Source organism: Nomascus leucogenys, chromosome 22a, assembly GCF_006542625.1.
Source record: "Nomascus leucogenys isolate Asia chromosome 22a, Asia_NLE_v1, whole genome shotgun sequence".
Classification (NCBI taxonomy): Eukaryota; Metazoa; Chordata; class Mammalia; order Primates; family Hylobatidae; genus Nomascus; species Nomascus leucogenys.
This window is the reverse complement of record NC_044402.1, coordinates 97,985,496-98,003,416: the sequence shown is the minus strand read 5'-3', so window position 1 is coordinate 98,003,416 and position 17,921 is coordinate 97,985,496. Positions and strand designations below refer to the sequence as shown.

The following is a 17,921-nucleotide window of genomic DNA, read 5'->3' as shown; positions in this document are numbered from 1 at the left end:
GTCATGTGGAAAGCCCAGACTTATGAATAAGAAGGGTCTGAAGGAACATTTGTGGAAACAGTCCTTCCACCTTTAGAATGCCTTCAAGCATTCTCTTCTAAGCAATATTCCAGCAACCAAAAATTCCTCATTTCACTGATTAATAAATAGAAACTGGAACTGAATGGTGGCACCTAGAATAAATCCAGGGGAACTACCAGTACAATAGTTTAATTCATTGCAGGCCCTCTCTACTTGCTACCGTACTTAGAATGTATATTCCAAGGCAAGTTCTCATTTTGAACTTTGGCCCAGCTGTCTAATCACCTATGAGACATAACTCTGGCTTACTATGTTGTAGTCACTGTGTAAATTGCTAACATCTTCTCTGTGATGTTCTCTTATGGAGCCTTAGAGAGATTCCTAAATCCAGTTTGAGACTCCTGAAGCATTGGTCAGTTCCTCCTTTCACCATCACCTTCAACGAATGCAACAGAACAGATCTGAATAAGGTACTTACAAACTTTTAAACTTTAATAACTTAAGTTAAAAGAGCAAAAGAAATAATCAGTTAAAATTACCTGAAAATTGTGTATTAACATTTATAACTATTACACAATTTCTATATTGTATTATAGATCCTGATCAAAAGAAATCATGAGGTAAATTATGTACATGGATAACAAAATTAAGACTATAAGAAATATAAAGAAAACATTGCCCTTTTGAACTATTTACAAATTTTTAAATCATACCTGTAACCTAATGTTACTAAAGTTTAAAATTTTTAACATACCAAGTGCCTCAAGAGTTTTATAATTTATTATATAAACAACTTGATACATTTACTTATTCACTTATTAAACATTTAACAGAGTAAATGTCATTTTTCAGTAGTCTGAAAAAGAACGAGGATTCTGATAAGTTTGGGGGGTTTTTTTGCTTTCCATTAAAACAACAGTGGTTGCAAAGCTATCCCTTATTTTAAGAAAAGCAATAAAAATAGAAAGAGCTGCAAAATTAGAAAGCAGAAAACTAATTTATTCTAAATATTCTGAATCCTCACTCTTTAGTAATTAAATGTATGAGATTAGAGCCATCTACCGGTTGAAGTGTGATGTTACACAACCCAACTGTTGGACTATTAACAAAGCAGGGAGCCTTAGTTGTAGGAATTTAAATGGGGATGCACATGGGCAAAAATCATCTGGTCTAGGACACTGGTTCAAAGGTTTAATAAAATACTCTCTTTTTATCAGGAAACCCAACATGTGTAACAAAGTAGGATCCCCCTGTAAAAGCCCCGGTAAGGGGCCTCCAACCCTGACCCTCAAAGAAAGGAGTCACTCCACTAATTAGCCTGAGAAGCAGAGGCCAGGCCAATGAAACACCAGCCACGAGAGGTAGTTTGGGCAAATAACTGTGGTTTGGAAGGAGGCACAAAGAATGAACAGCATTAGCAACACTGTCTCTTACCCATCTTTCCGCTGAAGACATCTTAGACACACAATGCACAAAGGACAGTGATCAATGGTCACAGAGAAATGAAGAATAGGAGTAGGCACCTGAAAGGCTACAAACCTCTTTTCACAGGGACACAGCTTATGTGCTCATTTGATTACACACTTAAGAAAATACTAGTATAACTTTCCTGAAAATAAGAAATAAAAAAATAACACATTTGCTTTTTTACCGCAAGCCGGTAAGAACTTGAGTTTCTAGGTCCGGTGGGCTTTCACCAGCCAAGTCCTGGACTGGTCTAGTCTTGGAAACAAAAGCCCAGTTTCAGGTCCCAGCCTCCTCCCTTCAAAAGGGCATGGATGTCCATAGAATCGAGGCAAGAAATAGAGCTCTCCAAGACTCCTCTCTGAGGCAGAGACCCCCAGCCTCGACAGCAGCTTGTCAGCTAGGCTTGGGGTGACAGGCTGCAACAAAGTCCCAAAGACTCGCAAACATTCCAAGGCCACATGAAGCACAGTACCCAGCCAGGGAGCATCCACTGGGCTCTCCCAGTTCAGCTTCCATGGTGCATGCCTTTGGACAAAACCATTAGTTTGCCGGACACAGCTGGACATGGCCTCCAGAGCCTTATATATCTGAAAGTTACCATAGTGGTCTGCTACCTGCTTTGGCAAAGTGGCCACTGCGCTCACCAGAGCATAATCCTCTGCCTGAGCACGAACTGATGGCCCCACCAACCCTGGCTCACTAGGGAAGCAGGTAGTGCAGAAGGCTGGGTAGGTCTCAGAAGGATTTATTCTTTTGGCAGTGCATCGGTTCAAGAGACCTCCCAAGGCATCTGCCAGCTCGGAGTTCAGCAACTTAACCACCTTTTCATCATAGTAGTCACAGTCCCAGTTGGGGACGCCCTGCCGAAGGAGAAAGTAGCGGAAGCCATCCACAGTATAGCGGTTAAGGCAAGTCCTAGGATCCACCACGTTGCCCAAGCTCTTGGACATCTTTTGGCCACAGACTGTCCAGTGGGAATGGACATAGATGCGCTGTGGCGGGCTCATGCCGGCCCCTAAGAGGAAGGCAGGCCAATAGATGGCATGGAATTTGAGAATGTCCTTACCTATGATATGAGAGGTGGCCGGCCACCAAGATTTGAACTCAGCATTTGGGTAGCCAATTACAGTGAGGTAGTTGACCAGGGCATCCAGCCATACATAGATGGTCTGCGAATCATCCCCGGGCACCGGAATGCCCCAGTGCAAGTGGCTACTTCTGCGAGACACGGACAGGTCGGGCAGCTCCTCGTCCAGCCACTGAAGAACTATGTGATGAAATGGTTCGGGGGTAATCGCCTGAGGGTTGCCCCGCAGCCACCGCTGGAGTGGCTCCCGGAACTGGGAAAGCCTGAAAATGTAGTTTTCTTCCTTGGTCCAGGAAACTGGATGCCCGCTCTCGAGAGATACAGGAAACGAATCCCCCGATGGGCCCGGCAGCCGAGTGACCTTGGCCTCAGGCAGGAAGCACTCATCGGAGGCGCAATACCAACCTTCATAGACGCCCTTGTAGAGCAGACCGCGCGACTTAAGCACCCCCCAGAAGTGCTGCACAGCCACCCGGTGCCGGGCCTCCGTGGTGCGGATAAAATCAGTGCAGGAGATACCGGCCTCCTGGAAAAGCTGCTGGAACTGCTCAGAGACTCGGTCGCACAGCTCGGTCGGGGCCAGGCCCGCAGTAGCTGCTGCCTGCTGAATCTTCAGCCCGTGCTCGTCGGTACCAGTGGAGAATCGCGTGGCGGTCGTGCTGGGACCTCGGAGGCGACGGTGGCGGCATAAGGCGTCCGCCAGTAGTGCCGAGTACAGGTGCCCGATGTGCGGCGCCGCGTTCACGTAGAAAATGGGTGTAGTGAAGTAGGCGCGCGCATCACAAGCATCATCGCGGGCACTGAGGGAGCCCGAACTGTAGTAGCGTAGGCCGAAGTCCTCCAGGAGAGAGAGCCTACTAGCCCCCGTGCGTCCTAGCAGCCGAAGGACAGACGTTCGCAGCATGGTGCAGACCGGCCGCCAGCGGAGGAGGCGGTGTTCTGACAGCACGTGTGAGAGGCGCATGCGCAGCCAGGTCTCGCTGCAGCTTCCGGCCGGAAAGCCAATAAAACGCGGCCCCGAGCGCCGGCCCTCCCCGCCCGGCCCCGCCCCGCCCGCGCCTGCGCCTGCGCCTGCGCCCGCCGCAGGCCGAGAGCCACGGCGCCAGAGATCCCCAAAGGACGGCGGCTTGCCAGAAAAATAGCTCAGAGTAGCCGGGTTTAGGAGAGGCTATGAAAGAAGACGAACCGCTTTGCCTTCGTATAACATACTGTGTTTCCTGCTTTGGATTGTAATTTTATATTTATGAATCTGTTTCCCCCTCTAGGCTGAGCTGCTTGTAGGCAAGAGTTTTATATTCAGCCGTTTGTCTAAACCCCGTCCGTGGCTGGCATATTGCAAGACAGAGTATGGCTCTGCACATGCCCAGTCAATATCTAAAATGTCATCTAAATTTTATCTCGGAGCCTAAATCAATCTGTAAGGGAGGGAGAGAGAAAAAAGATGAAAAATCATTACCTACAGCACTTTGAGAGAAAGATAAGTACTGAGAATGGAAGAAAAGTCTTTAAACAGTTTTTGTTGAATCAACAAAAGTAGATTGGTGATCTGCCAAGTTCTTGCCAAAGTTTATTGAGATCCAGGAAAGTAGAGTGCAATATGCTGTCACTGTGCATATAAAGAATAATTTTCAAATTTATTTCTCAAAAATAGTTAATTTTTTTTAATGGTCTTGAAGTTCTTTTAAAATAGTGTTTCTCAAGTTTGCTTTTAGTAATGGAACCTTAGAATTTTTGGGGGGGAGGAAACCTCAGGAGCCCAGAATTGAATTAATGTTAATCCCTGGTTCATAACACACTGTCATCTTTGATCTTTTTTTTTCATTTAATTTAAGTAGCATATACATTTAATAATAAAATGGAGCAGCTGTGAACCTACAACCCAATCTAAGAACTACAAGTGGTTTCAGAGTGTGGTCCCCAGAGCAGCAGAACTAGCAGCACCTGGAACTTCGTTCGATATGTATATTCTTAGGCCCCATCCCCCACCTACTGAATCAGAAAACTCTGAGGGTAGGGCCCAGTAATTTAGATTTTAAGGTGATTCTGATGCACATTAAAGTTGGAGAAACACTGAACTAGAAAATTACCAATGATTTAGATCTGTGTGCTCCTTTTCTTCTCTTACTGTCCTCCTCCCTGAGGTAGTCATTGTCCTGAATTTTGTTCTTGCACATTTGTGTTATCACATACATAGTATGTCTAAGTAACGTTGTTTAATTTTGCTTGTATTTAAATATTCTAAAAAGGATATAATACTACATGTAGTCTTCAACTTGCCTTTTTATTCAACATTTTGTTACTATATTAATCCATATTGTTGCATGTAACTGCATTCATATGTTCTTAATACATGTTGCATGTAATTCATTCATTTTGACTGCTGTGTAATAACCTTTGACTGAACACATATGGTAACTTGGATCTGATTTCTGTAGTGATATGATGAAAGGTGGACCAATCGAATTCTGTATAAGAGATATAAAATATAACTTTGGATACTCAGTTGATGTGCTCTTATTTAATCCAGCAGTTTAAGAATGACCTACAACCATCTGGTCTTCAACAAAGTTGATAAAAACAAGCAATGGGCAAAAGACTCCCTATTCAATAAATGGTGCTTCGATAACTAGCTAGCCATATACAGATGAAACAGGACCCCCTTCCTATACCATATACAAAAATCAACTCAAAACGGATTAAAGACTTAAATGTAAAACCTAAAACTAAAAACCTTAGAAGGTAACCTGGGAAATACCATTCTGGACATAGGACCTGACAAAGATTTCATCATAAGGATGCCAAAAGCAATTGCAACAAAAACAAAAATTTACAAATGGGACCTAATTAAACTAAAGAGTTTCCACACCACAAAATAAACCACCAACAGAGTAAGCAGACAATCTACAGAATGGGAGAAAATATTTTCAAGCTATGAATCCAAGAAAGGTCTAATATCCAGGATCTATAAGGAATTTAAACAAATCAATAAGCAACAAACTTCATTAAAAAGGCAAAGGACATAAACAGACACTTCTCAAAAGAAGATAGACATGTGGCCAACAAGCATATAAAAAATGCTTAACATTACTCATCATTACAGTAATGCAAATCAAAATCACATTTAGATACCATCTCACACCAGTCAGAATGAATATTATTAAAAAGTCAAAAAACAGCAGATGCTGGCAAGGTTGCAAAGAAAAGGAACACATACACTGCTGGTGGGAATGTAAATTACTTCAGCCATTATAGAAAGCAGTTTGGTGATTTCTCGAACACAAAGCATAATTATGATTTGACTCGGCAATCTCATTATTGAGTATATATCCAAAGGAATATAAATCATTCTACTGTAAAAAAAAAAAAAAAACGCACTCCTATGTTTATTGCAGCACTCTTCACAATAGCAAAGACATGGAATCTTCCCTAAATGCCCATCAACAGTAGACTGAATAAAGAAAATGTACATGTACACCATGGAATACTATGCAACCATAAAAAAGAACAAGATCATGTTCTTTACAGCAACATGGGTGGAGCTGGATGCCATTATCCTAAGTTAACCAACACAGGAACAGAAAGCCAACTATCATATGTTCTCACAAGTGGGAGCAAAACATTGAGTACATATGGACACAAAAAAGGAAACAGCAGACACTGGGGCCTACTTGAGGGTGGAGGAAGGGAGGAGAGTGAGGACTGAAAAACCGCCTATTGGGTACTATGCTTTTTACCTAGGTGGAGAAATAATCTGTACACCAAACTGCTGTGACACACAATTTACCTATATAACAAACAGGCACATGTACCCTGAACCTAATACAAGTTTTTTTAAAAATGGCAAGTGAACATAGGTAAAACTTAAAACTGGAAGGTATATACAGCACTCTCCAGAACTGGCAGATAAATTGAAGCTCAGTGTCTGAGAAACCAGGTTATCCAGAAATTCTTACTATTTTTTTTCCTTTTCCATTGAAGTACTGCCTCAGCATACAAGTGTGCTATTTTTTCTCCCATTTAAAAAAAAAAAATTCTCATCCTCCATTACTGCACCATTTCTTTCCTGCCCTTTAAAGCAGAACTCCTTAAAGAAATGGCCGTTGATACACACTTCAGTGATTCAAGTTTTCGCTCTTAGAAACAATACTACTATTAACACTGTCGTATATGTCTCCTGGTGCCTATATGCTAAAGTTTCTGTTGGACATATACATGGGAATGAAATTGCTGGATCATAGAGAGTATGAGTTTTCCATTTTTCAAAATAATGCCAAGTTATTTTCCAATGGTTAAACAAATTTACACTCTACTCAGCAATATACCCTTGAATAGATCTCTCCAGTACTTGGTATTGTCTGTCTTAATTTTTGTCAGTCAAATAGATGTAAAGTATTATCTCACTAGTGTTTATTTATAACAGCAGTATTCACAATAGACAAAAGGTGGAAACAGCCCAAATGTCCACCATCTGATGAATGGAGAAACAAATGTGATATATCTATACGATGCACTATTACTCAGCAATAAAAAAGAAAAAAGTGAGAGAGGGAAGATAGTGGTTAGGAGACAGGGCTGATGTGCAGCTCCCACTTGGATGGAGAGAACAGTGTGGGGAGATTCACACCATGAACTTTTGCTCCAGCAACCACTGCAGGAGCATATCAGGAAAACCAAAACAAATCACAGATCCTTTAAAATAAGTGGCAGGCCACTGCAAATTCCACAAGACTGGTGAAAAACTCTGGTGCTATCTCAAAAACACTACCTCCTGGCTAGAGGCCAACCAACTCAGGACATTACAGCAACTCATGACAGAACAACCCTGTTCCAAGGAAGGAGAAAATAACAGCTAATTCCACTGCCTGCAACACCCTGGATAACCAGTGATTCTGAATCTGCCCACGTGACAGCTTCACTGCTGGCATAACCAGCATTTGAGAAAGCAGACACTCTAAATATATCTACAACCAAGGACCCTCACAGAGTCTACGTCACTCCCCTACCATCTCTACCAGAACAGGTGCTGGTATCCACAACTGGGAGACCTAAAGATGAACTGCATCACAGGACTCTTCACAGACATTCTGCAGCACCAGCCTAGAGTCTGGTAGCACCGCTGGGTGGCTAGACCTAGAAGAGCAATAACAATCAGTCTGCAGTCTGGCTCGCCAGAGCCCCATCTTTAGGGAAAGGAGGAGTGCACCACATCAAGGGATCACCCCATGAGACAAAAGAATCTGAGAAGCAGCCCTTGAGTTTCAGATTGTTCCACTGAAATAGTCTACCCAAATGAGCAAGAATCAGAAAAGTAATTCTGGTATTATGACAAAACAAGTTTCTATAACACCCCCAAAAGACCACACTAGCTCCCAGCAATGGATCCAAACCAAGAAGAAATCTCTGAATTGCCAGATTAAAAATTCAGAAGGGTGATTATTAAGCTTCTCGAAAAGATACCAGAGAAAGAAATTTTAAAAAACAATACTGAGTATGGATGAAAAATGCTCCAGAGAAATAGATATCATAAAGAAAAAAATATCAAAACATCTGAAAATGAAAGACACATTTAGAGAAATACAAAATGCACTTAAAAGGTTCAACAACATAATCAAACAAGTAGAAGAAGAACTTCAGAGCTCAAAGACAATGCTTTTAAATTAACCCAATCAGACAAGGACAAAGAAAAAAGAATATTTTAAAAAAATAAACAGGCCGGGCATGGCTGGGATTACCCAGCATTTTGAGAGGCCGAGGCAGGCGGATTGCCTGAGGTCAGGAGTTCGAGGCCAGTCTGGCCAACATGGTGAAACCCTGTCTCTAGGAAAAACACAAAAAAATTAGCCGGGTGTGGTGGTGTGCGCCTGTAATCCCAGCTACTTGCGAAGGTGAGGAAGGGGAATTGCTTGAACCAGGGAGGTGGAGGTTGCGGTGAGCCGAGATCGGGCCACTGCACTCCAGCCTGGGCAAGAGAGCGAGACTTCGTCTCAAGAAAAAAAAAAAAAAAGAACAAGACCTCCAAGAAAGTTGGGACTATGTTAAACAGCCAAACCTAAGAATAATTGGTGTTCCTGAGGAAGAAGATAAATCTAAGAGTTTGGAAAACATGTTTGAGGGAATAATCAAGGAAAACTTCCCTGGCCTCACTAGAGATCTAGACATCCAAATAGAAGAAACTCTAAGAACATCTGGGAAATTCATCACAAAAAGATCATCACCCAGGCACATAGTCATCAGGTTATCTAAAGTCAAGACAAAGGAAAGAATCTTAAGAACTGTGAGGCAAAAGCATCAAGTAACCTATAAAGGAAAACCTAACAGATTAACAACAGATTTTTCAGCAGAAACCTTACAAGCCAGAAGGGACTGGGTTTATCTTTAGCCTCCTCAAATAAAACAATTGCCAGCCAAGCATTTTGTATCTAGCAAAACAAAGCTTCATAAATGAAGGAAAAATAAAGTATTTTTTAGACAAAAAAATGCCGAGAGAATTCACCACTACCAAGCCAGCACTACAAGAATTGCTAAAAGGAGTTCTAAATCTTGAAATGAAACCTTGAAATACACCAAAATAGAAACTCCTTAAAGCATAAATCTCACAGGGCCTATAAGCCAATAACACAATGGAAAAAAAACAACAAGGTATTTAGTCAACAACTAGCACTATGAATAAAACAGCACCTCACATCTCAGTACTAATGTTGAATGTAAATGGCCTAAACGCTCCACTTAAAATTTACAGAATGGCTCAAGGATCTAGAACTAGAAATACCATCTGACCCAGCCATCCCATTACTGGGTATATACCCAAAGGATTATAAATCATGCTGCTATAAAGACACATGCACATGTATGTTTATTGCGGCACTATTCACAATAGCAAAGACTTGGAACCAACCCAAATGCCCATCAATGATAGACTGGATTAAGAAAATGTGGCACATATATACCATGGAATACTATGCAGCCATAACAAAGGATGAGTTCATGTCCTTTGTAGGGACATGGATGAAGCTGGAAACCATCATTCTGAGCAAACTATCACAGGGACAGAAAACCAAACATCGCATGGTCTCACTCATAGGTGGAAATTGAACACGGAGAACACTTGGACACAGGGTGGAGAACATCACACACCGGGGCCTGTCATGGGGTGGGGGAGGGGGGAGGGATAGTATTAGGAGATATACCTAATGTAAACGACGAGTTAATGGGTGCAGCACACCAACATGGCACATGTATAACTATGTAACAAACCTGCACATTGTGCACATGTACCCTAGAACTTAAATTATAATAATTTTAAAAACTATTTTAAATAATTTTTAACAGCTTTAAATAATCTATTATACGCCAATATATAAATAATAACATTTCAAGTTAAAAAAAATTTTACAGAATGGCAGAACGGATAAAAATCCACCAAACAAGTATCTGCTGTCTTCAAGATACTCACCTAATACATGAGGACTCACATAAATCTAAGAGAAAGTGGTGGAAAAAGATATTCCATGCAAATGGAAACCAAAAGTGAGCAGGAGTAGTTATTCTTGTATCAGACAAAACAAATTTTAAAGCAACAACAGTTTAAAAAGATAAAGAGGGACATTATATAATGATTTAAAAAATCAGTCCAACAGGAAAATATCACAATCCTAAATATATATGCACCTAACATGGGAGGTCTCAAATTTATGAAACAATTATTACTAGACATAAGAAATGAGATAGATGGCAACACAATAATAGTGGGGACTTCAGTACTCTACTAACAGCACTAGACAGGTCATCAAGACAGAAAATCAACAAAGAAACAATGGACTTAAGCTATACCCTAGAACAAATGGACTTATCAGATATTTATAGAACATTCTACCCAAAAACTGCAGAATATACACTCTTTTCATCAGCACGTAGAACATTCTCCAAGATAGACCATATGATAGGCCACAAAACAAATATCAATAAATTTTTTAAAATTGAAATTATATCAAGTACCCTCTCAGACCACAGTGGAATAAAATTGGAAATTCACTGAATGGTAATAGGGACACAACTTATCAAAGCCTCTGGGATACAGTAAAAGTGGTGGTAGGAGGAAAGTTCATAGCATTAAATGCCTACATCAAAAAAACTGAAGAGCACAAATAATCTAAGGTCACACTTCAAGAAACTACAAAAACAAGAACAAACCAAACCCAAGCCGAATAACAAAGATCAGAGCAGAACTAAATGAAATTGAAACCAAAAAACAATACAAAAGATAAATGAAACAAAAAGCTGGTTCTTTGAAAAGATAAACAAAATTAATAGACCATTAGCAAAGTCAACCAAGAAAAGAAAGATCCAAATAAGCTCAATTAGAAATGAAACAGGAGATATTACAACTGATACCACAGAAATGCAAAAGATCATTCAAGGCTACTATGAACACCTTTACACACACACACTAGAAAATCTAGAGGAGACAGATAAACTCCTGGAAATATACAACCCTCCTAGATTAAACTAGGAAGAAATAGAAACTGAACAGACCAATAACAAGCAGCAAGACTGAAATAGTATTTTTTAAAATTGCCAACAAAAAAAAATGTCCAAGAGCAGATGGATTCACAGCTGAATTCTCTCAGGCATTCAAAAAGAATATACCAATCTTACTTAAACTATTCCAAAAGAATAGTTCTGTGAAGGCAGTATCACCTAAATCGTTCTGTGAAGGCAGTATCACCCGAACACCAAAACCAGGAAAGCACATAACAAAATACCAGCTAACCAAATCCAACAAATACTAGCTAACCAAATCCAATACTAGCTAGCCGAATATCAAAATGATAATCCACCATAATCAAGTGGGTTTCATACCAGGGATGCAGAAATGGTTTAACATATGCAAGTCAATAAGTGTAATACACCACATAAACAGAATTAAAAACAAACATCACATGATCATCTCAATAGATACATAAAAAGCATTTGACAAAATCCAGCATTGCTTTATGATTAAAACCCTCAGCAAAATCAGCATACTGCAAGGTAGTAAAAGCCATCTATGACAAACCCACAGCCAACATTATACTGAATGGAGAAATGTTGAAAGCATTCCGCCTGAGAACTGGAACAAGACAAGGATGTCCACTTGCACCACTTCTATTCAACATAGTACTAGAGGTCTTAGACAGAGCAATTAGACAAGAGAAAGAAATAAAGGGCATCCAAATCGGTAGTGGAAGCCAAACTGTCACTGTTTGCTAATAATATGATCATATACCTGGCTGAGAACAGTGGCTCACATCTGTAATCCTAACACTTTGGGAGGCCAAGGCACGTGAATCACTTGAGGTCAGGAATTTGAGACCAGCCTGGCCAACATGGTGAAACCCCATCTCTACTAAAAATACAAAAATTACCCAGGCATGATGGTGGGCACCTGTAATCCCAGCTACTTGGGAGGCTGAAACAGAAGAATCTGCTTGAATTCAGGAGGTAGAGATTGCAGGGAGCCAAGATTGTGCCACTGCACTCCAGGCTACGTGACAGAGTGAGACTCCATCTCAAAAAATAAAAATAAAGTAAAAATAAAAATAAAAATGACCCTGAAGACTCATCCAAAAAGCTCCTAAATCTGATAAATGATAAATGAATTCAGTAAAGTTCAGGATACAAAATTAATGTATGCAAATCAGTAGCACTGCTATACACCAACAATGACCAAGCTGAGAAATCAAGAACTCAACCCATTTTACAACAGCTGCAAAAAAATAAAATAAAATACTTAGGAATATTACCTAACCAAGGAGGTGAAAGGAAAACTATGAAACACTGCTAAAAGAAATCATAGATGACACAAACAAATGGAAACATGTCCCATGCTCATAGACGAGTAGAATCAATATTGTAAAAATAAATATACTGCCAAGAGCAATCTACAAATTCAATGCAGTTCCCATCAAAATAGCATCATCATTCTTCACAGAACTAGAAAGAACAATCCTAAAATTCATATGAAACCAAAAAGGAGCCCACATAACTAAAGCAAGACTAAGCAAAACTAACAAATCTGGTGGTATCACATTACCCCCTCTTCAAACTATGCTACAAGTTTATAGTTACCAAAACAGCATGACACTAGTATTAAAAATAGGCACGTTGGCGGGGCACAGTGGCTCACACCTGTAATCCCAGCACTTTGGGAGGCTGAGGCAGGCGGATCACCTACCTGAGATCGGGAGTTCGAGACCAGCCTGACCAACATGGTGAAACCCTATCTCTACTAAAAATACAAAATTAGCTGGGCATGGTGGTGCATGCCTGTAATCACAGCTACTTGGGAATCTGAGGCAGGAGAATTGCTTGAACCTGGGAGGCAGAGGTTGCAGTGAGCCGAGATGGTGCCATTGCACTCCAGCCTGGGCAACAAGAGTGAAACTCCATCTCAAAAAAAAAAAAAAAAAAACAGTCACGTAGACCAATGGAACAAAATAGAGAACCCAGAAATAAAGCCAGATATTTACAGGCAACTGATCTTCGACAAAGCAAACAAAAACATAAAGTGGGGAAAGGCCATCCTATTCAACAAATGGTGCCGGGATAACTGGCAAGCCACATGTAGAAGAATGAAGCTGGATCCTCATTTCTCACCTTATACAACAATCAACTCGAGGTGGAACAAAGACAAACCTAAGACCTGCAACCATAAAAATTCTAGAAGATAACTTCGGAAAAACTCTTCTAGACATTGGCTTAGGCAAAAAGGTCATGACCAAGAACCGAAAAGCAAATGCAACATAAACAAAAAGAAATAGATGGGACCTAAGTCAACTAACAAGTTTCTGCACAGCAAAAGAAATAATCAGCAGAGTAAACAGACACCCCACAGAATGGGAGAAAATATTCACAAACTGTGCATCTGACAAAGGACTAATATCCAGAATCTACAAGGAACTCAAATCAGCAAGAAAGGAAACAAACAATCCCATTAAAATGTGGGCAAAGGACACAAATACACAATTCTCAAAAGAAGACATACGAATGACCAACAAACATATGAAAAAATGCTCAACATCACTAATTATCAGGAAAATGCAAATTAAAACTGGGATGACATACCACTTTACTCCTGCAAGAATGGCCATAATTAAAAACTATAACAGATGTTGGCATGGGTGTGTTGAAAAGGGAACACCTTTACACCGCTGGTGGGAACATAAACTAGTACAACCACTATGGAAAACAGTATGGAGATTCCTTAAAGAACTAAAAGTAGAGCTACCATTTGATCCAACAATCCCACTAGTCGATGTCTACCAAGAGGAAAGGAAGTCATTGTATGAAAAAGACACTTGCACAAACTTGTTTATAGCAACACAATTCACAATTGAAAAAATATAACCAGCCTAAAAAATATAGAACCAGCCTAAATACCCATCAACCAACAAGTGGGTTGGCTGTATACCAGAAAATGGGGTATATGTATACCATGGAATACTACTCAGCCATTATTTCATTTGTATGAAATAATGGCATTCACAGCAACCTGGATGGAGCTGGAGACCATTATTCTAAGTGAAGTAACTCGGGAATGGAAAACCATGTATCATATGTTCTCACTTACAAGCGGGAGCTAAGCCATGAGGTCACAAAGGCATAAGAATGATATAATGGACTTCGGGGACTGTGGGGGAAAGGTGGGAGGTGGGTGAGGGATAAAAGACTACATATTGATGCTGGATGCGGTGGCTCACACCTGTAGTCTTAACATTCTGGGTGGCCAAGGCAGGTGGATCACTTGAGGCCAGGAGTTACAGACCAGCCTGGCCAACATGGTGAAACCCCGTCTCTACTAAAAATACAAAAATTAGTGAGGCCTGGTGGTGCGTGCCTGTAATTCCAGCTACTCGGGAGGCTGAGGTGCAAGAATCACTTGAACGCGGGGCGATGGCAGCGGTTGCAGTGAGCCGAGATCACGCCACTGCCCTCCAGCCTGGGCACCACGGCAAGACTCCATGAAAAAAAAAAAATACTACATATTGGGTACAGCTCCGTGATGGGTGCACCAAAATCTCAGAAATCACCACTAAATAAGTTTTTCATGTAACCAAACACCACCTGTTACCCTAAAAGTATTGAAATAAAATTTTTTTAAAAAAATTTTAAAAGGAAAAAAAAGAGCAAGAGAGTGATGATACCCCTGTCTCTCTCTTTCTTTCAAAACCTAGCTGACCTTCCCCTGAAAGTAGGTCACGAGATCCTCATTCCAGACAAAGAGCTTCTCCTTATACCCAGAGGAAAGAAATGTTCTCAAGACAGAGGCACCAAGAAGAATCTCAACAAATAGGTTTTGCTGAGTTCCCCCAGTTTATTACCATTAGATGACATCCATCTGTCATCCAATCATACCTCTGCAGCCAAACTTTCCTGAAAAATACACAACTTTCCCTATTTCTTTAAGTCTTTATTTCTGCAGGTTCCTGTGTAATCTAAAATTTATATTAAATAAATTTGTGTTTAAAAAAAAATGGCTGGGCACGGTGACTCATGCCTGTAATCCCAGCATCTTGGGAGGCGAAGGCAGGTGGATCACTTGCAGCCAGGAGTTAGAGACCAGCCTGGCCAACATGGCGAAACCCCATCTCTACTAAAAATACAAAAAAATTAGCTGGGCATGGTGGCCCCTGCCTGTAGTCCCAGCTACTCAGGAGGCAGAGGCACGAGAATTGCTTGAACCTGGGAGGCAGAGGTTCAGTGAGCTGAGATCATACCACTGCACTCCAACCTGGGCCACAGAGTGAGACTCAGCCAAAATAAAATAAAATTAATAAAATAAAATAAAATAAAATAAATCCAGACACAAAAGGCCACATACTGTATGATTCCATTATATGAAATATCCAGAACAGGCAAATGTATAGAGACAGGAAGTAGGTAAGTGGTTACCAGGGGCTCGGGGAAAATTGGAATGGAGAGTGAATGCTTAATTGGTAATGGGGTTTCCTCTTGGGATGATGAAAAGTTCTGGAGCTAGATAGTGGTGTTCATTGTACAACATTGTGAATGTACTTAATGCCATTGAATTGTACACTTTAAAATGCACAAGGTGGTAAGTTTTATACAGTATTATTTATACTTTGCCACAACTTTTTTAAATGTTACCTTGTTGTGGTTTGGATTTACATTTATCCAAATACAATTGAAGTTGAGCATCTCCTCATATATACTTGAACCATATGTGTTACTTTGCCTGTGACATGCCTATTTATATTTTGTGCCTTTTTTCTATTGGCTTGTCTTTTTCTTTACTTATTTGCAGGAGTTCTTTATGTACTTTTTCTGTATGCATTTTTTTAGATTTATTTTTTAAATTGGCACAACTGTACATAATTATGAAGTACATAGTCATGTTTCAATACATATAGTGTATAGTGATCAGATCAGAGTACTTAGCATACGTCATCCCAAACATTTATCATTTATTTGTGTTGGGAACATTCAGTATCGTCTCTTCTAGTTACTTGGAAAATATATATAATAGGTCATTGTTAACTAAAGTAACACTACAGTGCTGTAGAATACTAGAACTTATTCCCCCTATCTAGCTGAAATTTAGTATCTTTTAACAAATCTCTCCTTATCACCCCCACTTCCCTCTACCCTTCTCAGCCTCTAGTAACCCCTGTTCCACTCTTCTATAAGATCAACTATGCTGGATTCCACATATGAGCGAGCTCATATGGTATTTGTCTTTCTGTGTCTGGCTTATTAACATAATGTCCTCCAGGTTCTTCTGTATTGCCACAAATAACAGGATTTCATTCTTTTTTATGACTGAATAGTATTCGCATGTGTGTGTGTGTGTGTGTGCACGCACACACATTTTCTTTATCCATTCATCCGTTGAAAGACACTAAGGTTGCTTCCATGTCTTGGCTATTGTGATTACTGCTACAATAAACATGGAGGTGCCAATGTTTCTTTGACACACTGACATCCTTTCCTCTGGATAAATACCTAGTAATGGGATTGCTGGATACTATTCCTTTATTAGTTGATAATTTGCAAGTATCACCCACCAATTTGTATCTTGCCTTTTCACATTAAGGAGTCTTAATGAACAGAAGCCTTAATTATATTTATTAAATTTTATTTTATGATTATCATTTTTACCTTAAAAACACTCTTGTACTCTAAGTCAGAATAAATATCCATATTTTCACATAAAAGTGTAAAATTTTTGCTTTTTATCCTAAGCAAAAAGAACAAAGTTGGAGGCATCACACTACCTGACTTCAAACTATACTACAAGGCTACAGTAATAAACACAGCATGGTACTGGTACCAAAACAGATATATAGACCAATGGAACAGAACAGAGACCTCAGAAATAACACCACACATCTACAACCATCTGATCTTCAACAAACCTGACAAAAACAAGCAATGGGGAAAGGATTCCCTGTTTAATAAATGGTGCTGGGGAAACTGGCCAGCCTTATGCAGAAAACAGAAACTGGACCCCTTCCTTACACCTTACACAAAAATAAACTCAAGATGAATTAAAGACTTAAATGTAAAACTCAAAACCATAAAAACCCTTGTAGAAAACCTAGAGAATACCATTCAGGACATAGGCATGGGCAAAGACTTCATGACTGAAACACCAAAAGCAATTGCAACAAAAGCCAAAATTGAAAAATGGGGTCTAATTAAACTAGAGAGCTTCTGCACAGCAAAAGAAACTACCATCAGTGTGAACAGGCAACCTACAGAATGGGAGAAAATTTTTGCAATCTATCCATCTGGCAAAGGTCTAATATCCAAAATCTACAAGGAACTTAAACAAATTTACAAGAAAAAAACAAACATCCCCATCAAAAAGTGGTTGAAGGATATGAACAGACACTTCCCAAAAGAAGACATTTATGCAGGCAACAAACATATGAAGAAAAGCTCATTATCACTGCTCATTGAAGAAATGCAAGTCAAAACCACAATGAGATACTATCTCATGCCAGTTAGAATGGCAATTATTAAAAAGTCAGGAAACGGCCGGGCGCGGTGGCTCACGCTTGTAATCCCAGCACTTTGGGAGGCCGAGGCGGGCAGATCATGAGGTCAGGAGATCGAGACCACGGTGAAACCCCGTTTCTACTAAAAATACAAAAAATTAGCCGGGCATGGTGGCGGGCGCCTGTAGTCCCAGCTACTCGGAGAGGCTGAGGCAGGAGAATGGCGTGAACCCGGGAGGCAGAGCTTGCAGTGAGCCAAGATCGCGCCACTGCACTCCAGCCTGGGCGGGCGACAGAGCGAGACTCCGTCACAAAAAAAAAAAAAAAAAAAAAAAAAGTCAGGAAAC

At 40.3% G+C, this 17,921-nt stretch overlaps 1 protein-coding gene across 1 annotated transcript; it reads right to left on the bottom strand.

The window, feature by feature from the left end:
* Positions 1–492: 492 nt before the first annotated feature.
* MARS2 (methionyl-tRNA synthetase 2, mitochondrial) lies at positions 493–3,516 on the bottom strand. The gene has a single exon (XM_003253896.3). It carries the CDS (start codon positions 3,477–3,479, stop codon positions 1,698–1,700), a length of 1,782 nt encoding a protein of 593 aa, XP_003253944.2. The 5' UTR covers positions 3,480–3,516; the 3' UTR covers positions 493–1,697.
* Positions 3,517–17,921: the final 14,405 nt, after the last annotated feature.